The sequence below is a fragment of the Haemaphysalis longicornis genome, unplaced genomic scaffold (genome assembly GCF_048455015.1).
Source record: "Haemaphysalis longicornis isolate Haplotype H1 unplaced genomic scaffold, Haemaphysalis longicornis Haplotype H1 scaffold_10, whole genome shotgun sequence".
NCBI classification, from domain to species: domain Eukaryota; kingdom Metazoa; phylum Arthropoda; class Arachnida; order Ixodida; family Ixodidae; genus Haemaphysalis; species Haemaphysalis longicornis.
Genome location: NW_027526204.1, coordinates 153,089,186 through 153,111,018, shown reverse-complemented (window position 1 = coordinate 153,111,018; position 21,833 = coordinate 153,089,186). Strand labels below are relative to the sequence as shown.

The 21,833-nt window shown below is 48.3% G+C and overlaps 1 protein-coding gene across 1 annotated transcript in view; it reads left to right on the top strand.

Moving 5' to 3' along the window:
• Positions 1–21,833, top strand: part of Bma (SCY1-like protein bma) — a 158,593-nt gene that overhangs the window by 74,800 nt on the left and 61,960 nt on the right. The window contains exons 6-8 of the mRNA XM_077691753.1: positions 9,835–9,981; positions 14,957–15,172; positions 17,651–17,767. Coding sequence (XP_077547879.1) covers positions 9,835–9,981; positions 14,957–15,172; positions 17,651–17,767 — 480 coding nt within the window. The remainder of the gene's footprint in view (positions 1–9,834; positions 9,982–14,956; positions 15,173–17,650; positions 17,768–21,833) is intronic.

Here is a 21,833-nt window from a genome sequence, read left to right as displayed (position 1 = left end):
TAAGCACAGTGAAGACCACGAGTGAATCTCATTCTCTGCTGTTGTCACTGTGCAAGCGGGCAGAAATGTGTTGTGCTAGAGTCGCAGGCACCGCGTATATGCATGCTGGATTTCTGGCTGCGATCTTCAGGAAGAACGCTTATCTCCTTGTTTCATAATTATATTGTTTAGTTACGAATAGTGTGGATGACGCATATGTTTTACAGATTTGTGAGCACAAACTTTGGTACCTGTCTTTTCTTTTCAGTTTTCTGAGCTTACAGCTTTTAAAGACGATAGTGTTTCTTGGGCGACTTAAACGCCCAAGTTTTGGTCTGTCCATCTGTGTGTCTGTCGGTCTGTCTGTTTGACTCGATTCGGCCACCCGGCCAAAGGGAAACTGAAACTGCGCAATAGTCTTATATACCCACAACCAAATCCAAGCGTTTAATTAAGTCCGATGTTAATGCTCATACTTGTCAAGACTGTTGAACAAGAACAAGACATTACGCAAACATAAAGCAGAAAATCAATACATGAGTGATATTTGCAGTCTTCCTTTATTAAAAAATTCACGGATGCTTGGTTTTTGCGATAGCAAATAAAATACTACATCAACTGCAGAGAACCGTCGCCTGCTGTTGCCCGCGCTACCTGGCGGAATTTAAGAAAATCAAACAGCAACAGCAACGAAGGGTTCCACTAGATAGCTTTCACGTTCCGCTTGGAACGCTCGTGGAGTAGGGCAACGGGGTCCTGTAAATGTTATAGTCGGGTGCCTCGATTCACGCGTGTCTCCGCCGTACGGCAGCACTGGCATGGAGGCACCCTACTTGAACCAGTGGAACGTGGTAAATTTAAATTGACTTGAGCAAACCTCTAGCGTGTTATCTTGGGAGGAACGAGACGGGAAAGGAACAGCATGAGAGTTAAGCGGGAAAGAAAAGGGAGGCATTTAGTTTCCGGGGGCGCCAGTCGACTATCGTCTTTTTTCTACATATGCAACCATAGGAGCAGATACGCGGGCAAATTTTCTTTTTTCGAACCTCCAAAACTTCGGCATTTTCATGCAGCTCTCAATGCTTGAAACTGATCTTTAACATTTCACTTGAGCGGCCGACGGTCCGTCTTGACAACTGAAATATTTATTTAATTATTAAGATGTTTGTTTGTTTGTTTGTTTGTTTGTTTGTTTGTTTGTTTGTTTGTTTGTTTCTCCAATGCCTCAGTCATACAAAGAATGTGTACAGCAGTATGACCGTTTTGCAAGTTGTATTGTAAAGCCGGGATAAAATATATGACGACAAATACCAGGACGCAAAAAAAAAAAATAGAAAAAGACAGAACGCGTCAAAAAGCTCTGGAGCTTTTTAAACACGACCTTTAAACGACAGAAAACACCGCAGATCGGCGCTCTTCCTTTCTCAGTCGAACGACGAAGAAGGGGAAGTCGTTGCTATTGTTCGGGTTAGAAAAGTCGGCAGGCAAGGAAGGAATGACGTTCATCAACGACCACCCTTGCGAGATCTAGATCCTGGCGTAGACATGCAGCGGCGGTTCCGATCATCACGGCATCGATTCCCTCCGCCGCCCCTTTGTTTGCCTCGCGCTTCCTCATGGCCGGGCTTTTGCGCGCCGACTCCCTCCTCCCCTGCTCGGACTCGGGGCGGACGCTGGGTTGACTTGCGGAATGCAATTTAAAAGTTCGCCCGCTTCCGGCATTGAGGCCACGGCTGCGGCTTCGTAGATGGGCAGGAGAAAGAGCGGAAAGAACCGTGGCAGGCAGGAAGTGGGGCGAAAGCGGCCCGTCGAGGAACGGAGAGAGGAAATAAAAAGGGAAAGAGAAAAGCAGCAGACTGGCTTGGAGGCCTTGCTTCTCTCTACTGAAAAATGAGGACAGGAAATGCCTCCGAAACGGTCTACGTGACAAAATTTAAATATGGAGAACCGACTAAGACCGCGCCAGAGTTCCCGCGATTCCCGCTATCGAACCGACGAATGGTGGACCGAACATTAGAAAATAGGTGGGGAATTAATTGGGAGGAGATCCGGACATTGGGCTAAAGTGACCATTTAACTACCTTCGGGTTTAGCAAGAGGGGCGGAAATTGAGGGGGAAAAAAACTGAAACTGCAGCACGATCGTTCTGTGCGTTGTTGCGGATCGTTCGGGTCGTTTGTCTCAGCACTAAATACCGACTCCTCCAGTACATTACCGCGCGGAGCTTTAAATTTCAGGAGAAATGTACAAGCTACTATACTGAGCAGCAAGTTAAAAAAACTACCACCTCCCCTCGCGGGAACCCCTGTGTAGATGCGACGCATAGGGGGTTCACGTTGTAGAGTTGGACAGCGGAGGAACGGCGCTGGAACGATGGAGCGGAGCGGCGCAGGCACCGCGTTTTGTAGCGGGCATAACGGTGAGGGGACGCGCCGGCGCCAGTGCGTCTGCCGCGGCTATGACGCAACACAATCCAACACAACCACTTTAATACAATCCAATCCAATCAAAATCCAATCCAATCCAAAACCAATCCAATCCAATCCAATCCAATTCAAGCCAAGCCAAGCCAAGCCAAGCCATGCCAAGCCAAGCCAAGCCAATCCAATCGAATCCAATCCAATGCCCCTCGCGAGAGAGGGGCATCGGAGAGGAGAGGGGGTGAGCGGCGGAGAGCGCAGCTCGCGTGGCGAAGAGAATGGGGGAGGGGCGGACGACAACAACGCCGACGACGCTGCATGGTCAAGGCGAGTGAATGAGATGCAGTCGCATCTAATACACGGGCCTTACCCTTTATTGCCATTAAGCGGAGCTAGAAACCTACGGAATTATGGTTGCCACCTGCCTGGTTTTTGACTGGCCGGCCGGTTTTTTATTAAACAGCCGGCCGGTTGCCGGTCCGCACCTAAAACCGGCCGTCATTGGCCGGTTTTTTGGCCATCATGCCGCGATTATTGTTTTTGTGCGTATTATAAGCGTTAATTCAACAACTACGGCGATAAATGTGTGTAGACAAGCAGCGCAAAGACACGCGAGAAGAGAAAATACGCGGGTGAGCGTGCTCCCTGAGATGGACAAGGGTAGGAACAACACAACTAAATGCCGCCGCGGTTTAGTTGCAAAGAATAGCTTTTAATAGAAGAAATATGAGCGGGTACTTTTCAGTGCAGCCCATTCAGAGCAATAACTAAAACCTCAGTCACTTTTAGTCCAAACGTCATGTTGAATTCTCTCTAGAGAACCCCTACAATAAATGGCATTGCATGACAAAAAACATGGCGTTCTATTTTCAGCGAAATTTAGCATTTTATTTACCACGTCCCCCTCTGTCCCCCCTCACCAAAGGGCCACTTTTTTTTCTTTTGGGGTGTGGGCGGAAGGTGGCAACCCTACGTACGGTTGTCATTTCTTCTGTAACAAGAATCTCCCAGCCGGCATATAGCAGTGATTAGTTTTCGAAATCACAGCACACAGTAAATTTGCCTTATATTAGAAGAAAATTATGACAAAAAGATCGTGTCGTTTCCTCACAACGTTTTTGAGCTTCTTGGAGGGCCTTGCGGAATGAGCACTTCGTTTCATAAATGCGGTTAGAGCGCCTGGGACAAAAAAAAAAAAAAAAGACTTCAGACCAGACTGTAACCCTTTACTTTCTAACTCTTGCTTTCCAGTTATAAGCGAAGCTCTGGATCTGTTGGGATATATAACGAAATATTTCTGCCCTCATGAAACCTGTTAATGTTCTGAGGAATATTTTGGTACGCGTGATGTGAACTTTATTACGCCTGTTTCCGGAAGCCTGAAGGAATTAAAAAAAAATCAGTTGTACTTAAAGAGCCGGGAGCGGCCTCACAAAAGATTCAACACAAAAGGAGGGCGAGAAATCTTCTACCACGACTATCCTTTGTTCTCGCAGGGGTGTCGTTTATCAAGTTGGAGCGCCACAGATCTCACCCGGAATGAACCAGTGAACCTAGCGTAAACTCACAAAGGAACATAGGAGCGATGTCCGGAAAAAAATGCTGTGGCTAGAAAGCCGGACATTTCATCATAATCGCTGAAGGAAAATGACGTCTATGGAAAAAGCGTCTAACGAAAACGAGAAGAAGAAGAGAGAATTATTATCTAGAATGCTTTGGTAACAACGTGCAGCTTTTGTAAAGATTTCTTTGTCTCTTTTCAAAAGCAAGTTATTACAGCGGTCGCATTTGCGCTAAATTAACTTTGTTTGCGATGTCCTGAAGTGGTGACCTGAATTATTCTCAATGACCAGTCTGACGTGCCGCGACTATATTTTTTTTCTCTTTCAAGTCGAAAAGGTGCCATCACCATTCTTATGGGTAAAAAATCGCCGAGCGCAGAATCATAAAAACCACACTTAAACAAAGAGACGGTAGCACGGCCCTCGTGACGATTCATTTGGTACTGCTCGCTAGGATGTTTATCTTCGGAAAATCGTGGAAACGAATTTGGGGCTTGCCATCAAATCCCATTACCTGTGTGATTGAACGGACCAATAAGTGTCATCAATTTTTTTTTTTTCTGCACGCTTCCTTCCTATAAGCCCAGAACAGAACAATGCATCGGCCTAGGGCATACTGGCGATTGTCTGCTCACTCGCTCCTTCCGTCTGATTGATTTTGGATTAATTACAATAAAAGGGGTTCCCAAACAGCTCGATCGCTGAGTAAAGAAACAATAAGTTGCAGTGCCGGAATATTAGGTCGTTGGTGTTTTTTTTTTTTTTTTTTTTGAAGCGCCACAATTTGAATCTTGGTATGTGTTCAGCGTTGTCCATTGTATTTCTTTTTCACGAACTGTAGTGTTACTAACGCTGTTCCTCACAACGTGGTGTTCAACGTTGGGCTTCGGTACAGCAGCTGCCACTTGGGGGCGTCATGTTGAGGTGGTCTCGCTGTTTCCTACTGCCAAGCCGCGTATACCTGCAATAGCAGTGAATGCGTATAAGCGGTTTATACGCATTGAACACGATAAAGCGATGTTAGCCAACCAATCAGTGGGTGGAGCGCCACCAGCATGATGAATTGGTCCCTTCAGAATATGAGTGGCAAGTTATGTTCTTCCAAGCACCGGAAAAGGGGCATGACGTAGTTGTGGCCAGGTTATTGTGGCTGCAGTGTTTGCGTTCTTTCATTCGACAGCTGCAGCTACAAGTTAAAGACGTATCATGTTTACTACTGTACGTACTACAATTTAGCTGAGCCCCAAATGTAGTTCGGCCCTTGTATATTACCAGCTACTCGAGGCTAAAAGCTGAATTCCAGTGCGGGTCGATCGTTTTTAGACGTGCATTTGACGAAACATCCCAACGAAGCAGAAACAAAGAAGGCCTGAGAAACGCAAAGATGAATGCACCTGGAGCTCTGCTTCGTAGGTTCCCGTCGAAATGCAATGGACGTTATAGTCTGTGAAACGGAAACCCCGCGTTGGGGATTCGCATGTTTAAGGTATTCTTGCGAAATAATTGAATGCACTCCGTGCGGTGTTTCGTATTATTTTATATTTAAGCGTGGAAAGTATATGCTGTCACGGGTTGACACCACACGGGTTGACGGGTTGACACTGGTCTTTTTCAGGTGAAACGTTCTTAGATTCATCGTGCTGCACTTCGTGATGAACCTGGTGGAGCTCAAAAAATGGTGTCCAATCTTACCAATTGGGAACACGAAAGCCTCCCTTTTGGCTAGGATTGGCGATGTCTTCTTTTTTTTCGGCTACATCATACAACTTCGACATCGGGCTCATGGCAGCTACTTGTTGTATAATCACTATCCATGCTGCTGCGAGCCTGCCTTCACTGTAGGTAAATTACAACTAACACAGTGGACGAGATTTCTGATGCGTGCCCATCGCAGTTGATTGGAAATGAGCGCGCGCCAAGTGTTTCTTTGTGATCTTTTTTTTTTCTAGAAACGCAGTATGCAACGCCGACGGTTAGTTGCCTTGTGGACGCCGTTTTGCAGAGGCCACCCTGTTGCGGATTTTCGCCAATCTAGCCAAGCAAAGCTGTACCGTCACAAACAACTTAAGCCCACGACCCCGATTTGCGAGCGGGCCGCTTGAGCACCCGTTTGCCCCATCACCAATTTGGTAAATGAACGTCCCAATGCATGCCGTTTCAACGCCGTCACCGTCAATTATAAGTCTGCCTCGGGAAAAATGGTCGAAGTCCCGGAAGTGGTTTTGGGGCAAGAATAATTTCCGCAGGATAAGAGGGCGCCGTGCCGCGACAAGCAGCGCCGGTGCATCTTCCTTCTCCGTAGACGTTGACTGCTAAGTTCACGAAACGTGTGGAGAGGTGTGGTTTCACTGACAGGTGGTGGAGATGACGGCTATAGGGGCGCGCTTCATTCCAGCATTGTTCACTGGAGGTCACGTGGCAGTGCTAAGCAATCCGAGGAGAAACGGCGCGAGCGTCCACGTCTAACCGAGTCCGAGAAATGAGCAAGTCGGGATGGATGGGAATTTAGGGTCTCTAGTGTCTGCACTTGACGAATTTAACGGCGTTTAGAATTGTACGTTAAGTATAACCAAGGTTAGGTGAAGTGTTTCGAAATAGGGATATTTTATGTGCGCAACACAATGGCCTGGAATCTGCGATAGATTTCGATTTGTTATTATCAAGGTCTAACCGGGGATCCGCCCCTCAGTTCGGTACGCCTGTAGCTTGACCACCTCTGAGAGGGTGCGCAAGGTAAAATGGGTCGCTATGACCTTACGGTAACCCAGTGTGCAGCTGGCTCGCAAGGTGTTTAGTGAAGATTACACGCTGATTTTTTTTTGCTCATGACCTGAAGTCCACTTTTGTTGGCCACTATTATGGGTCAACCTTCTTACTTCTTAACCGCATGTCTCGAAAGTTCAGTCTGTTCCCAATAATGACTTTGTTCATTTACCGCTCATTTATGCTAGCCAGATTTGATATAATTCTTTATCTGTCCTACTGAATGTCGATTTCCTCAACGAAGTCTGAAAATACAATCCGGTTACACAGGCCGTGGTCTTGCCTAGGCTTTTTTGGGATGATATCGACTGCAGGGACCTTTCAACTGACAGATTTCATTCCAGAGTAAACCGAAGGAAATCCCGCCATGTGAAAGCCGTAGAGTGCATGGACTGCATTTTAAGTGTCGTATAGTATGCTATAGCAGCCAGCCTCTCAGACCACACGTTTTGAGAAAATGTGGTGGCTAGGCCTCGTGAGAGAAGGCGTGGATGTAGACTTAGCGGCTACTGTCTGGTCGACTGATGCACCGCCGTAGTCGATATAAGACCAAACGTGTGCCCGTCACAACACCACGATTATTCAAAAATCGCTATACCCCATCCTTCGAATTTTATTACCCTAATAAAGCGCCAGAGAATGGTTAAAATCGTTTCATCGTAACGGGAAGAGGTGTCGTTTTAGAAGACCGCAGGTATTAAAAAACCAAGTCAAAGCGAGGCCGAACCACACTTATGACAAATACGTTTCTGGGTAAGGATCCGACATAGTATCAGCAGGAGCTAAGTTATCGAGGAAAACTGGCATTCGCCACGACCTTTAGGAAAATTGTCATCAGAACTTACTCGAAATTTGTATTATAACAATCAACACTATCATCTGTATTAAAGCGAAGCTTTTTTGGTCTCCGTGACGGCGGTGCCGTAACCAAAAGACGTTGCGGGAAAGCAGCTTTACACAATTTGAGGGCACATGACGATGAAGCAAGAAAAAATTGGCTGCGTATCTGCTCCTTTCGTTGCAAATGTCGTCAAAAGACGATAGTCTTTATCGACTTTTGCCAAGTAAATGCCTCCCTTCGCTTTACCGCTCACCTCTCATGGTGTTCCTCTTGCGTCGCGCTCCTCCCAAGGTAAATACACCAAAGGTTTCCTTAAATCATTTTAAATTTCCCGCGTTCCACTGCTCCAAACCGGCTGTCTCGATGCGAACGCTGCCGTACGGCGAAGACGCGCGTTAATTGAGGCGCCCTACTTCAACGTCTATAGAACCGCGTTTCCCTACTCCACGTGCGTTGCAAGCGGAACGTGGAGCCTATCTAGTGGAACCTTGCGTGACTGTTGCCGGTTGATTTCTTAAAATGGCGCCAGAAGCTATAGTGGCGCGGGCGACAGCAGGCGACGGCGGAGTGACTTATTTTTCTGCAGTTTATGAAGTATTTAATTTCGCAAAAGTCAAGCATGTTTGATTTATTATAAAGGAACACTGTAAATATCACTTCTGTATTGACCTGTTGTCTCATATTTGCGTAATGTCTTGTTCTTCTTCAACAATGTTGACAAGTATGAACATTACACCGGAATTAGACGGGCACATTTAGCTATGACTATATAAGACTATTGCGCAGGCATTGTTTTACTTTGGCCGGGTGGCTGAATCGAGTCACAGACAGACAGACGGACAGACAGACTGACAGACCAAAATTTCTGGGTTTAAGTAGCCCAAGAAAGACTATCGTCTTTAAAAACGCTTCCCATGGTGGGAATCAAACCGGGATACCTCACGTAATGAAGCCGAAGCCTCTCCGATTGCGCCATCATCGCATTCGCGGGTCGCTCAGCAGTTCCTTTCGGTTCATTGTGCGGGCGTTGGCTTTGGACTTTGACGATTGCGACGACGATAGGAGGGGGGCGCAGCTTTCTCCTGGTGGATTCGTTTTCTGTCGCTGAGTTTTGACTCGCAGGCAATTTTCCCTTTAATCGTTGACGCTTGGACTTGGACTCTTCGGCGGTTTGTACTTTAATCTTTGCAGCTTTGACTGATTGCATCGGCGTTGACTTTGCCACTTCGGCATTTGTTTTTCACACGCAAGGAAGCTTCGCCTTTCAGCCATAGTCATCGTTAGAGGGAGAGGCTTGTGATTTATTATCATGATCCTTTTCTGTAGCTGTTTTCATCGTAGGTCGGGTGTCGTACGGTGTTCTCGTTGGTATTCGAAGGAGCTGGGCAGCAATGCCGTTGTTATGCGCGCGTCCTCGTCTGTGATAATAAAGTCATGGTGGGGGTAGAGTTTTAAAGGACTCTGCATTGATTGATTGTGGGGTTTAACGCACCGACGCTACACAGACGATGAGACACGCCGTAGTGGAGGGCTCCGGACAAATTTTGACCACCTGTGGATCTTTAACGTGCGCCAAAATTTTGAACACACGGGGGGCGTTTTCGCTTTTCGCCTCCATTAGAAAAGCGGCCACCGCGGCCGGGAATCGAACCCGCGCTAATCTGCATGTGAAGTCAATGTCCCTTATGCTCTAGGCGAGAGGTTTGGAGGATCGCATATCAGGACATTCGCAGTGTGACGTAAAACTCAAAGCATCGAAACGCCCATATGAAAGCTTCTTCAAGAAAGACTCACAGATTGTTATTCCGGCATGGACATAATCTGCGACAGCACCCATTTAACAGCTGCGGGAGCCGATGCATTAGTTCACCACCTAAAAGGACAATGCTTGAAGGAAACTTTGGCCGCCGTCAGTGGCACCGCAGTGTCTACTCTGCGCAGTCCGTGCATTTATAAAACCCAGTACTCATTTCAATGGTCCTACAAACAGGTCCACGCACAACGCACAGACACCGTCCGAGAAGTGCTGTGCGTCGGGTCGAGCGTGCTACGGCAGAGCGATGCATCAACGAGAGGCCGAAACTGAGAATCTCCTATTGCAGCCACGGGAAATTTATTTAACGACACCGGACACCCCATCTATCGTTGTTATCAATGGGCTCGTGTAATTGCGCCACCTTCTCCCGGTTGGTGGCTGCCGCTGAATAGAACGCGGCAGGCGGCGTGTACGTAACCTCGCCGTCCCTCCCCCCTCCATCCCTCCTCGCAGCTGACGGAGGCGCTGTCCTTCCTGCACTACTCGTGCAAGCTGATCCACCGCAACCTGTGTCCCCAGTCGGTGATCGTCAACAAACGCGGCACCTGGAAGCTCGCTGGCCTCGAGTTCACCGAGAAGTGCAGCGACACCGACCTGCTCGTGAGTATTCTTCCTCCTCGTGGTGCGCAGTCTGCCCGCCGAAGAACGACTCCCGCCCCGGCATTCTCGGTCATTCCTCCACTCGGGCCTTCAAGTGGAGGAGATTTATGGAATCGATTCCTCCATGCGTAAGCATTGCGAAGTCCCTGTCTCGGCCGAGAGGAGGGAGCAAATGGAGGGACTCGGAATACGGCCCCTAGCCTTTCCAGCGGAATGCTGCAGGTGCAAAAAAGGCCCCGAACGCAGGATCGGCATGCTTTAGATACAGCATTCGCTTCATCGACCACTGTCGTTCTCTAACCGGCGATCTCGCCTTGAATATAAAGACAGGTATTGCATCTTCGCGCATGCAGTTTTGCTCAGGAAAATAGCACGTTTCAAAAGATTTTGTTTTAACTGCAGCATAAAATTTCTTTGTTTAAAGAGAGTGAACAAAGGAGTAAAATTCCAGTTCCATTTTTGTTTAATCTTTGGATTGTAAAGAATTTATTTATTTATTTATTTATTGTACCTCAAATGGCCCGAGTAGGGGTATTACATGAGGGTGGGGAGATACATCAATTAATAAGGTGATCGATGAAATCCTTGAATTTATTAGGGTCGGAGTGCTGGCTGGCGTCGGTGGGCAAACTACTCCACTCTTTGGCTGTTTGCACAAAGAATGAGTGCAGATGGGCAGATGTACGGGCTGCTGGAGGATAAACAGCTTTTCCATGGCTAGTGCGGCATTACGTCCGGCGGGCGGGTGTGATAGCAGATGAAGGAGGCGATGCGTGGTAGAATTTATGAAAAAGGCAAAGGCGAGAGGTTTTTCGTCGTGAAGCTAATGTTTGAAGGTTGGAGCGGCGTTTAAGGGCAGATACGCTAGTGTAATTGGCATAGTCGGAGTAAATAAATCTAATCGCACGGTTTTGAACGGCTTCAAGCGCGTACGTATGATTAGATTGAAAGGAATCCCAAATTGCGCACGGGTACTCTAGTTTGGGCCGAACTAGTGTAATGTAAGTTTGGATCTTTAGTGAAGGGGGAGCCTCCCCCTTCACTAAATATCCAATTCGGCAAGTTTTCAATTTCGTCGAATATAGCCGAGTGCACGGTTAGCGTTGTTAGAAACGTGTAAAATGTGCGATGACCAAGAAAGATCGGAAGTAAGATTGGTGCCTATGTATTTATAGGCGCTAAGAATAAGAATTGCAGAACCGCAAATGGAATACGTAAATGTTTGGTGTGACTGCTTGCGATGAAATAAGATGAGTACGGTTTTTTTAACGTTCAGGCGCATTAGCCATGTTTCGCACCATGTTTGAATCAGGTGTAGGTCGGACTGAAAGATTGCTGAATCGCAAGGATGACGTATAGGGCGGTAAAGAACGCAATCGTCAGCGAATAATCTGATATTGGACTGCATGTTAGTAGGAAGATCATTAATGTAAATCAAGAATAGCAGAGGGCCGAGGACAGTGCCCTGCGGAACTCCGGAGAGAACGGGGACATATCTGAAGCAATTTTGTTGCCATAAACAAACTGTTGGCGGTAGTCAAAAATTCCCGAATTCAATCTAAAATCTGAAGGTTTAAATTTAGGTGGAATAGTTTTAAAAGCAAGCGTTTGTGTGGAACTTTATCAAAAGCTTTTTCAAAGTCTAGGAAGAGGGCAGATGATGATGATGACGATGATAATGATGATGATGATGATGAAGATACTGCTTTATGGCGCAAGGGCATGATGGCCAAAGAACGCCAAATACATTATGTTCGATGTGAACTTCATTGGACTAAAACATAGACTTGTGGAAGGCCATAAAAGGAAAGGTAAAAAAGTGTAAAAGAACGCTAGATTAATACGGTAAATACCACACGGAAATTAAGCATACTTTAGCACAGACTCCATGCTGAGGCAAAAGGTTTATCTTTTGAGGCTCCGGTTAAAATACCTAAAAGTAAATCTTGGCATGCGTACAGGATGTGCGATAGCTCTGAGCTGCTTAAAGCTGATAGGAATGCTTGTGCTGTAGTTTTAAGATGCGATAAAATAGACGCACTCCACAGAATATTCCGTGCATAATATCTCATTGGCAGATCTCACATGGTGTTGTTGGCATCGTTCCAGACGGGCACTCAATACAAAAGTTCCTGACGCCCTGACTTCATAACGTTCCTTCAGAAAGCGACATTGGCTTAAAAATAGGGAGACAGCTTTGTAAGCAGAAATGGCTCTGAACGACTGCATTTGCTGTAACTTATATTTATGTTTAAATTCAGGGCATCATTTTTCGGTTTGACAAGTTGCATTTAGAGCACAAAAAAGAAAACTTTACTCTTCCTCTTGAACAAATCGTGACCTCATTGGCTGGTCAGTTCTAGGTCCCAGACATTGTCCAACAATCTAGAAATTATAGCGCCTACATATGGATTTTCACTTGCACAACACTGAATAATCCGTTATTGTCCGGTGCTTTTTCGAGCATGAGCACGCCTTGTAGCACGCGTTTACTTTCCATATAATATTCGATAAGGGAGACTTCGCAAGCAGCACATGCAGATTGCGTCGTTAAAAAGGCAGCATCACTGTGGGCACAAGACATTTATTTTGGGCAGCGAATATTTGTTTTTCCTCCCCAGTTCATCCTTCTTGGCTAGTTCTCCATCTCATTTAGAAGTAATCATGTAATTAAGGGGATATACGCGGTAAACAGAGGACGCCTTGAATTCGGCTGTGCCGGAGTAACTGCTGAAGTGTATAGTGTAACAGCCTACTGAACAGTTCAGCGAAGGTGTCCTTTCGCATTGAGAAATTGATTCTCTCCACTGGAGGGGGAAGGCACGACGAGTTGTGCGAATGGCGCAGGACTGAACGTGTCCCCGAGGGCGCAGAAGAAGCGTGCGCTATCCACGGAGCCCACAAATAGCGGGGTTTCTTGAGCGCTCACTCGCCACCAATGCGGCTCAGCGAGTTTCTCGAACGACCAGTAATGGAGTCCGATGCGTGGGCTACGGGGGTTCAAATCGATTCTCTTGAAGGGTGTTGGATTGAATGGCATAGCCGTCGCGTTTAAGGGAATCCCGTAGATAGCGGCTGGGCTCTTCCGAGATTTCTTTGTGTTCATGCATCCGCGCGTATATAGAAGAGCAGGGAGACGACAGAGGGGGGGGGGGGGGGGGGGGATCTATTAAGCAGAATAGTGCACAGAACCGAATCTGGGAAAAGGAAGGTTTGAAGTATGAGTGGCTGCGGAAATCTAACCCGCACTGCTGCATTGCAAGTTGAGCGTTTCCTTGGCTACGCTACAGTTCGCGGACGGGTTCAGTCTTCATGGGACGTAACCACCGCAGTCAAACATTATTCGTGGATCGTCTTAAGTCCGTGGCCCTCTCACGCTGCGGGATGAACGGTTGTTGCAACTTCGCTCACGTTGCACTTCATTCTTGACGGCGATAGCGACATATAGGCGTCGCTGTTACGACATCGCGACTGCGTCTACGTGCTGATGTCCGTGATGGCGTAGCTGGCCTTGAGAGAGAGAGAGAGAGAGAGAGAGAGAGAGGAGTGAGAGAGAGAGAGAGAGAGAGAGAGAGAGAGAGAGAGAAGAGAGAGAGAGAGAGTGAGAGAGAGAGAGAGAGAGAGAGAAGAGAGAGAGAGAGAGAGAGAGAGGAAGAGAGAGAGAGAGGAGAGAGAGAGAGAGAGAGAGAGAGAGAGAGAGAGAGAGAGAGAGAGGAACGCCTCAAATAAACTCAGAAGATTTCAACCAAGCTAACGATATCAATCGCTACGGCATGTTAGTGAAACTGGCGTAAACTTTGTGCGGAATAAAAAGAAAGAAAACGCACATAAGGATGGAAAATACACGAAGGCAAATAGACAAAAGGACAATAGGAAATATGCCCATAGGTAAAAGGTCAGAGACCCAAAGAGACACAGGACGAAGCGCTCCGTTTTGTGTCTCTTCTTTCGTCCGGGTGTTTAAGTAGCGCTTTTTCAATCATGAATGTATACCAACAAGCCCAACTGGCAGTTCTTCTAGATAAAAGGCGTCCTCTCACAAATGGGCATTCGTAGAACCCATTACAAACGCTTCCGTGAGGGCTATGAAACAAAACTGAAGGCTATTCAAATAGCATTTTCTTTTACTATCTAGGGAGCATAAATAACAGAATGCAGACAAAAACGTTAAGGCTCTAAATAAACATTGCCTTCATGTTGGACAAGCTTTTGGTCTTTCAAAATTCAGCAGTTGCTCTGGGGGATTTCAAGGGATGGAAATTTGATTTTCAAGGCCTTACGTCAGTCGGCGCTGGATTTGCGAAGGCTGCTTTTTTTTTTTTAATGAAATTCTCATTTAATACAAATAAAAATTCTCCGGTGTGTGGTGGGAGTAGGATATAATAGATTTGGTTCACTCGCAACATTGCAAAAGTTTAAATATATACTGGTGCGCAAACAATTCGAATAGTCATTCCAGCGTGTGTAGACTCATAACAATGTAATTTGTGGGGCGATTTATTTCTCGTAATTGGAGCTCGCCTTTGTGCCGCATACCGGCATATCCCACTTTCAATTCAAATTTGAGAGTGGGAGTAAATAAAATTTAAATCGTTTTTAAACAAGAGTAGAACAAGCGAATTCAGTTTGTAGAAGCAACCAACCGCCTTTTATAAGTACCGTGGCCATTTTTGAGACGCACATGTTCTAAGGCAATCGTTCCTGTTGCCAGATGCTTGAAAAATATTGTTTACCAACGAGTTTCTAGGCTTGTTTCCTGAAAGCTTACATTTATGTGGGACCTTGGTGGCCTATAGGGGTAAATGACATCGATCTTGTTTTAGTAATGGTAAAACGCAGCTCGTCGAAGTATGACCAGCTTAGATAATTAATAATCTGCGGTTTAAAGTCCATCGAGGGAGGGAGGATGATGGGCGTCGCGTATTGCGGTGGACGCGATGCCCCCTCTTCCTTTGGCACTGCGCGCAACGAGCAGAGTCCGGTGAGCTGCCAGCCGTTCACGTCCAAGCTCCCCAAAATGGGCCAGCCGGACCTGGACTACACGGCGCCCGAGGTGCAGGCCACGTCCACCTGCTCGCCGCTCTCCGACATGTTCTCCCTGGGCCTCGTCGTGTGCGCCCTCTTCAACGGTGGCCGATCCATCATCGAGGGAAACCTGTCCACCACCACCTACAACAAGCAGCTCGAAGTGGTATGCGTGCGCACCTTTCTCCCTCGTCTTCACGCCGCCTGTATGTGGCTCCGTGAAGAAATTTCAGCTTACCAGCTCAAATTGGCGAACGAAGCATTGAAACCACTCCAACTTTACCATCGCTTTCATTATCTCACTGCGGATGTGGGAGCGTCGACGTGTACAACCGGTATTGGTTTTTTTAAAGCAAACTTAGAAGTTGATGTCACTTGGAGGCAAAGAGGATGTGCCGTTCCCTCTTTGGCTTCGGGTATATTTTGAAAAAATTATGCGGATAACATAATACTTTGCTTCGCAACAGATAGCTTATACCACAATATCATTGTGTTGGGAGTGAGATTGTGCTTTACCGGAATTCCCACAGGGACAGATTTAAAATTACCCGCTCGCTTTTCAGTCTTGGTAGCGGGACGAAAATTCCCCGTGGCGTACGTGGTGCGGTAGACAAAAACTGGGCGACTATTGTCCGGCAAGATGGGGAATGACAGCGTAGCTGTGGTGATAACGAGTCGGTAGCGTAACACAACGGCCGCTTGCTCAGGCGTACTCCCTGGCCGAACGTTTAGCTAGGCGAATGTGAACGAAGCAATATTCTCCGCACGGGATGGAGCAGCGAGCGCGCATGGCGTCGTGACGTAGCACATTGCTCTCGGTGAAGAGAGGGAGAGAGAAAAACACTTGATTCATATCGGGACCTGTTAGGCGGGGCGGGTGGCCAGCAGCCGCAGCTGCTCAGCGACCTTGGCTGCTCTGTTCGCCGGTGCTTGTTGCGTCGTCAGGTCAGAGCAGCCCAGTGCCGCCTCCAATAGCTACGGGGGGCTGGGGGGGGGGGGGGGGGGGGGGGGGATTGGGGGTAGGGGGTCATTGGGGCAGGCCCACAAGTGGTGCTGTTAGGTGGCCTTCGTGCCGCGTGATGGGCAGTTGGGAGAGGAGAATAGGGAGGGGTGAATACGGTGAAGGAGGGCTCTGTTATGTAAATATTCTATTTGTAGGAGTCTCCAGAGCCATTCTTCAGTGTAGCTGAGGGAAGGGTGGGCGGGTAATATTGGAGGCCATAGAGGCGATAATACGTGGTGATCTCGTGGTAGCCCAAGAGGCTGTCGCGAACTGACCTGGCTCCCTGGGAAGCAATGGGGCTGGGGTATGCCCAAGAGGTGAGTGCTCGGGCCGTTGCATGAGCTGTCTCATTGCCTCCAAACCCAGCGTGGGCAGGAGTCCAGATCAGTTCTACTTGGGTGGCGGGTGGATTTTGCATAAGACGTTTTAAGGCCTGGGGTGAGATGGCACCCCCAACAAAATTTCGAATGGCCGTTTTCGAATCGGATAATATGAATTCAGGGGTTGGCCGGTGCGACAGGGCTGGTGTGATAGCCGCCTCTTCCGCCGTTGCAGGTTCGGAGGTACAATTCGTGAGGGAGTTCATTGGGAAGGGGGGGGGGGTGCATTAGTAACCGCCAGTACGAAAGAGTTCTGGTGACGATACTCGACGGCACCTACGTACACCGTGGCGGGCCGTACGGGGTAGCGTTCGGCTAAAGCTTTGGCTCGTTGCTCTATGCGGCGCTGGTGAATATAAGGGAGCATATCGCAGGGTAGGGGACGTACTTTGAGGCAGGCGTGGCTTTCAATAGGTATGGGGGCTTTGAGTCTGTAGTATTAGGCGCATTGAGCTATAGGCGTTGAAGGAAGTGTTTGCCGGGGGTAGTTTTGGCTAGGCAGCTTAGCTCGCTCATGCGGTGCGCCTCTATCAGCTCTTGGGCCGTGTTGTACACCCATGTTTCTTCTAATCTGGCAGTGGGGTGTGGGGTGCGAGTTGCAGAGCAGCTTTGTATATTGTGTGGATAAGGCAATTGATTCTGGCCAGTTCTGAATTAGAGGGAAGGAGGTAGGGGAGAGCATGGGTGATTCGGCTAACACCGGATGCTTGAGCGAGGTGGAGCCTATCTACTTCCTTAAGCCCATGTTTTTTGGAAGCGATGCGGCGAAAGTGTCCGATGGTTTGGGAAACTTGTGAAGAAAGGCGCTTGAGGTACTCTGGGTTTAACGATTACGGTTTATGACTAGGCGAGGATTTTGATTTGTGGGACGACTGTCAGAGGCTTTGAATCTATGCAGATTTGGATGTGGGGAGTTGAGCGGTTTGCGCGCTTTGGAGGGAAGAAAAGTTCTGGTTCAGATGGGGAGCATTGAAGGGCGGCTATGGTGGCTCCCTCAACCACGGCTGACGCTGCTGTTTGGAGAATCTCCTCTACTTGTGCATCACTACCTCCGCTTGGCCAAAGTGTGACGCCGCCTGCGAAGAGACTGAAGTGTAGTTTGGAAATGCAATCTATAGAGCCTTTGGAATACGAAGGATGGCCATATGTTGCAAAGGAGAGGGGATAGCAGGAAGAAGCGCGCAGGGCCACTTGGAGCGGGTGCATGAGAGAGACTGCGGCGTGTGCGCGTGCTCACGGTTGGCGCTCCCGTGTGACGCAGCTTGAAGGCAGCCTGCACAACATGCTCGACCGGGTCCCGCACCACCTCCAAGAGCCTCTTCAGGGACTCCTGCAGGTGGACCCCAGGAGGAGACCCAACGCGCAGAACTTCTCCATGGTCAGTGCCCTCTTTCTCCGCGCGCTCTGTCCGCCCTGCCTTTGCTATTGGCGGCGGCGTGCCCTTTACACGAGGGTCGTTTTCCTCCTAAATTCCACGCTGACACACCTTTGATTTAGAACTGTTGCGTGTATTTCAAGCGAATCCTTAAAGCTTTTTTTCTTTCTACGTTATGTCGAATGACGTGTTTTGAGAAAGGGCGGGAAAATTCAAAATTGAGCCCTAGTTATACTCCCGCAAGTGTTTCTCATTTCATTTCTTACGCAGGGTCCTTGTCTTTTCCGGGACATGTGTCACTGCGTGAATGAGGGGGGCGGAGGTGAGGAGGAGGTTGAGGTTTTAGCTGGGAGCACTTGATGCTTGGGTCTCGCTGTCCCATTGGGTGCAGGGTGTGCCACGTGACCAAGGATGACGCAGCTTCTTGAAGAAATAAAGGTTCTTGCAGCGAACTTGTGCTCCGCAACGAACTTAAAGGAAACACAAATGTCGAGGAAATAGTGAACAGAATAATGTGCACAGATAAGCGGCGCCGAACAGATAAGCGGCGCCTGCGACCATTTATCTCTCCAAGTTATTCTTTCTGAAACAATCAAGTTACATCGAGAACGCTGGTGATCAAAGCAGAACATTCTCGTCTAGTGGGGACAGGGCGATACACTCTTCCTATCTAATTAAGATAGGCTACGCAGCATATAAAAGAAAGAGAGAGAAACACGCGCTTCTCTCCGAACATAGACGCTGGCCACAAAACACACAAGTAAGCAAACCAGACGGCATGGTTTGCAGCCATAGGTATACGTCGTACTAGCACAGTAAACACCATTTCTTTGCCTGGTACTCGTGACAATCCGGGTGGAGGTGGCAGGTAAACCCATGCACTTGAACCCATAATGGTTGTCTTACGAAGGCAACACCACTGCACCAGTCAAGTCGCCGCCTTGTAACTCATTACAACGTCATTGATAATTAATTTTATGTTTTAACTGCGCAATGCCGCATGATCAGAGCGTTGCTCCTTGTATTGGGAAAATGTGACAGTGTCGTTAGCCTGTGTTTCTGCTAACTGCTACGCGGGGACGGACCAGAGTTTACGGAACAATATGCTCACCATTAGTCTGACTAAATATAACACAGCAAATCCTGTCAAATTCGTGGTGGGTTTTTCTTTGTAATGTAGAGCATTCTTTACCCACCTACATCGCGATACGCATTCTGGCACATATAGACTAATAAATAAAAATGGGAGATAATTTGCGCCGATCGTGGGCGGCGCAGCGGCAGCGAGCACCCCTTCCCTTTCCCACCCTTTTGACTGCAGCAAAGAACGCGCGGAACTAAACCCACGCTACGTGTGCACGGAATAGCGGCAGTACCCACTCCTTCCCATTCGCACGTAGGGTATGAAGCAATCGCTCAAAGCGAAATTCTAAGTGGCGCGCTACAGTCGCGCTTACGCCAATCATTGGGTCTAAAATCGTTCGTAAAGCCCACTGTTTGAGCTTTTCGTCGCTTCAGGTGAGACAGTGTCTTGCAAGCTGTCACCATCCACAGAAGACGAGCTCCTCGAGAGACTTCGAGCAGCTCCCGTCTCTAGCCGATACGCAACAAAGGCGGACGACCATAAACAACGGCGTCACAGAATTTTTCCGGTAGCGCGTCGTAAGTCTACATGCGCGACACTCTGCATATATTGTAGACAACCAGCGTACTGCTTTCCGCAAGGTTTCCTTTAAACTCTTTTGTTGGCGCAATATAGGATACGAAGACATGTGTTCGTTGTAGAACGTGTCCGGCAGTCTGTTCTCACGGAAACTATTCGAAGGCTTCACCAGATTACAATTTGGGAACAAGATGATCCTAAAATCTCGAAAAGTTGTTTAGTCATGTGATCTCATAACTCAACCCACCCTCAAATGTTTGTGTCTGCGTGAGTGCGCGTGCTATCTGACCATGCTATTTTTCTGCGCCTTGAAGTACGCCAGAGGGCCTCGTCCCGTCAAAGCGGCTAGCCGGTAATTTGAAATTCGTGCCTCCAAACATTTATTAGTCAGTGACAGCAGCACCGTTTCCCGTTGAACAAAATTACCGCGTGCTAAGACCTCCCGAATCTTTCGAATAAAGCAGTCTACATGACCTTAGCGCACCTTTAAAAAACAAAATTCACGAGTTCTCAGCACTTGATATCAAACCCTTATACCACTATTTTGGATGCGGGATTCGTAATTTGAGAGCACTGCTCAATTATTTTGCTGAATTGAAGAAACGGAGTCTTCGCTTACATACGAGCTTCACAGGCTGTTGCATACTAAGAAGTCACCGCAGTTTGTTGAAACCGCTTCACCACGCGAAAGCAGGGGGAAACAGCAAACGCTGTTGATGGAACTATAGATTTCTCCTATATAGCTCCCGTATATGGGGCATCTGTACTTGGAACGGGCTTAGAGGGCCCTCTGGTGTGGAGGGAACAAAACTGAGCCGGGCCGTAGTCGCAGGTCGGCAACCATGCGTAGGCCTCGTTCCCAACTTTCCCCGCCGTTCCGTTGAGGGCAAGAGACACGTGTCATTTGCTTGAATAAACATTTGCATGACCGAGGGCCAGAGTCGCCAAAACAGCCGGCTGATCTAAGCGCCGTCAAGCACACTCGGGACTGGCTGCTCCTCTGGCCGTTTCTCTCTTGCCGTGAAGCCGCCTTTTCAAACACGCACGCCTTCTTTGCTTGCTCGGTGGTTTCTACGTGGTTGGTTTCTTCCGCGTCCTGTCGGTGACGCCGCCCTCAGCCAGCCACTCGCCCGTTCTCTTCCTTGCTCGCTGGATCGGAAGGATCCTCGGGGAAAGAAGAACGGCTGTTTTCTGCCCGCAGCGTTTATGGCTGAGGAAAGCGAAGGCAAGGTGATTGGGGCGGCGAAGGAAACTGACGAACCGACCGATAAAGGCAGGGGCTTATGCGAATGCAGCATACTCAAGTAAACGCTGAAAAAAGTTCAGAACAGGTTATAAGGTAGAAATGTTGAAGCATTCGTGTGAATACAGTCTACGCTTGAGGAGCTCGTCATTGCCGCTCGTGAGGAGCAGCATCTTTAGAAGAGCCGCTCGTGTAAATTTTGGGCGACACAGTTGCTCGTTTCCAGTCAGGCGTGGGGTAAATTTTGGCTCGTGGCCACCGTCGGAGTAGTTATGACGCGACTAATATTTTCCAGAGTCGGTTTCCTCATTGCGAGCGCACTCAACGCTCACTTCCTATGGTCCCAACCTTGCTTGGGATGAACTAAGCAAGGGAACACGTTGCGGCCTTGCAACCCCAGACACGGCCGCTTGCGCCGCACTGAGTTCATTTACTCCGATTACTTGCCCCGCCAAAAGCACCAGTGTGCCGAAACTGCTACTCTGTTCCAAATTCTCCCATTCACCGCGAGTGGCAACGCTTCACCACACATGCCAGCCGATGACCGTGCTTCGCCCAACAGCCGACCCGATCCGAAAACGGCGCAAAAACTTCGCAAAACACGCCGTGCAGGCGACAGACAGCTCCCACGGGGTACGACCTGAAGCGAAGGCATATAGCGATCAAAAGAAAAGGCTGACGAAGCCGCTGCTGACGCTAGGGTAACGAGCATTCAGACGTCACGCCACGCTATAACAAAATCATTAGAACATCGCACCTCGGCCGGCCTTTAATGACCGGGCTGCCTGCCGCGCACGCCGTCGCACCGGGTTCAATAATTCATCGGCGCCAACGCCTGTACGCGCGGTGACGACGGCGCTCGGCCAACATGGCGCCGCGCACAACACGCCGAGTGCGACACGCCGCTGTTACACGACGCAGGACGCGCCACATAAGCGAGGAAGAGAGATCCAGACTGAGAAAGAAAGGATGGGAAAACTTCCCGAAGGAGAAGTGGTTTCGGATAAACAAACTCGCGCTCTTTTCTGTACCTTACTGACAAGCAATTTTGCAATCTCCATTTTGCTTATTTTTATGAGTCGACATGTATATAATCTGGCACTTATTGCAGCCGATCTTTCAACGTCCTTCTGAGCTTGCAGCTGAACATCAATTTGCTTGTT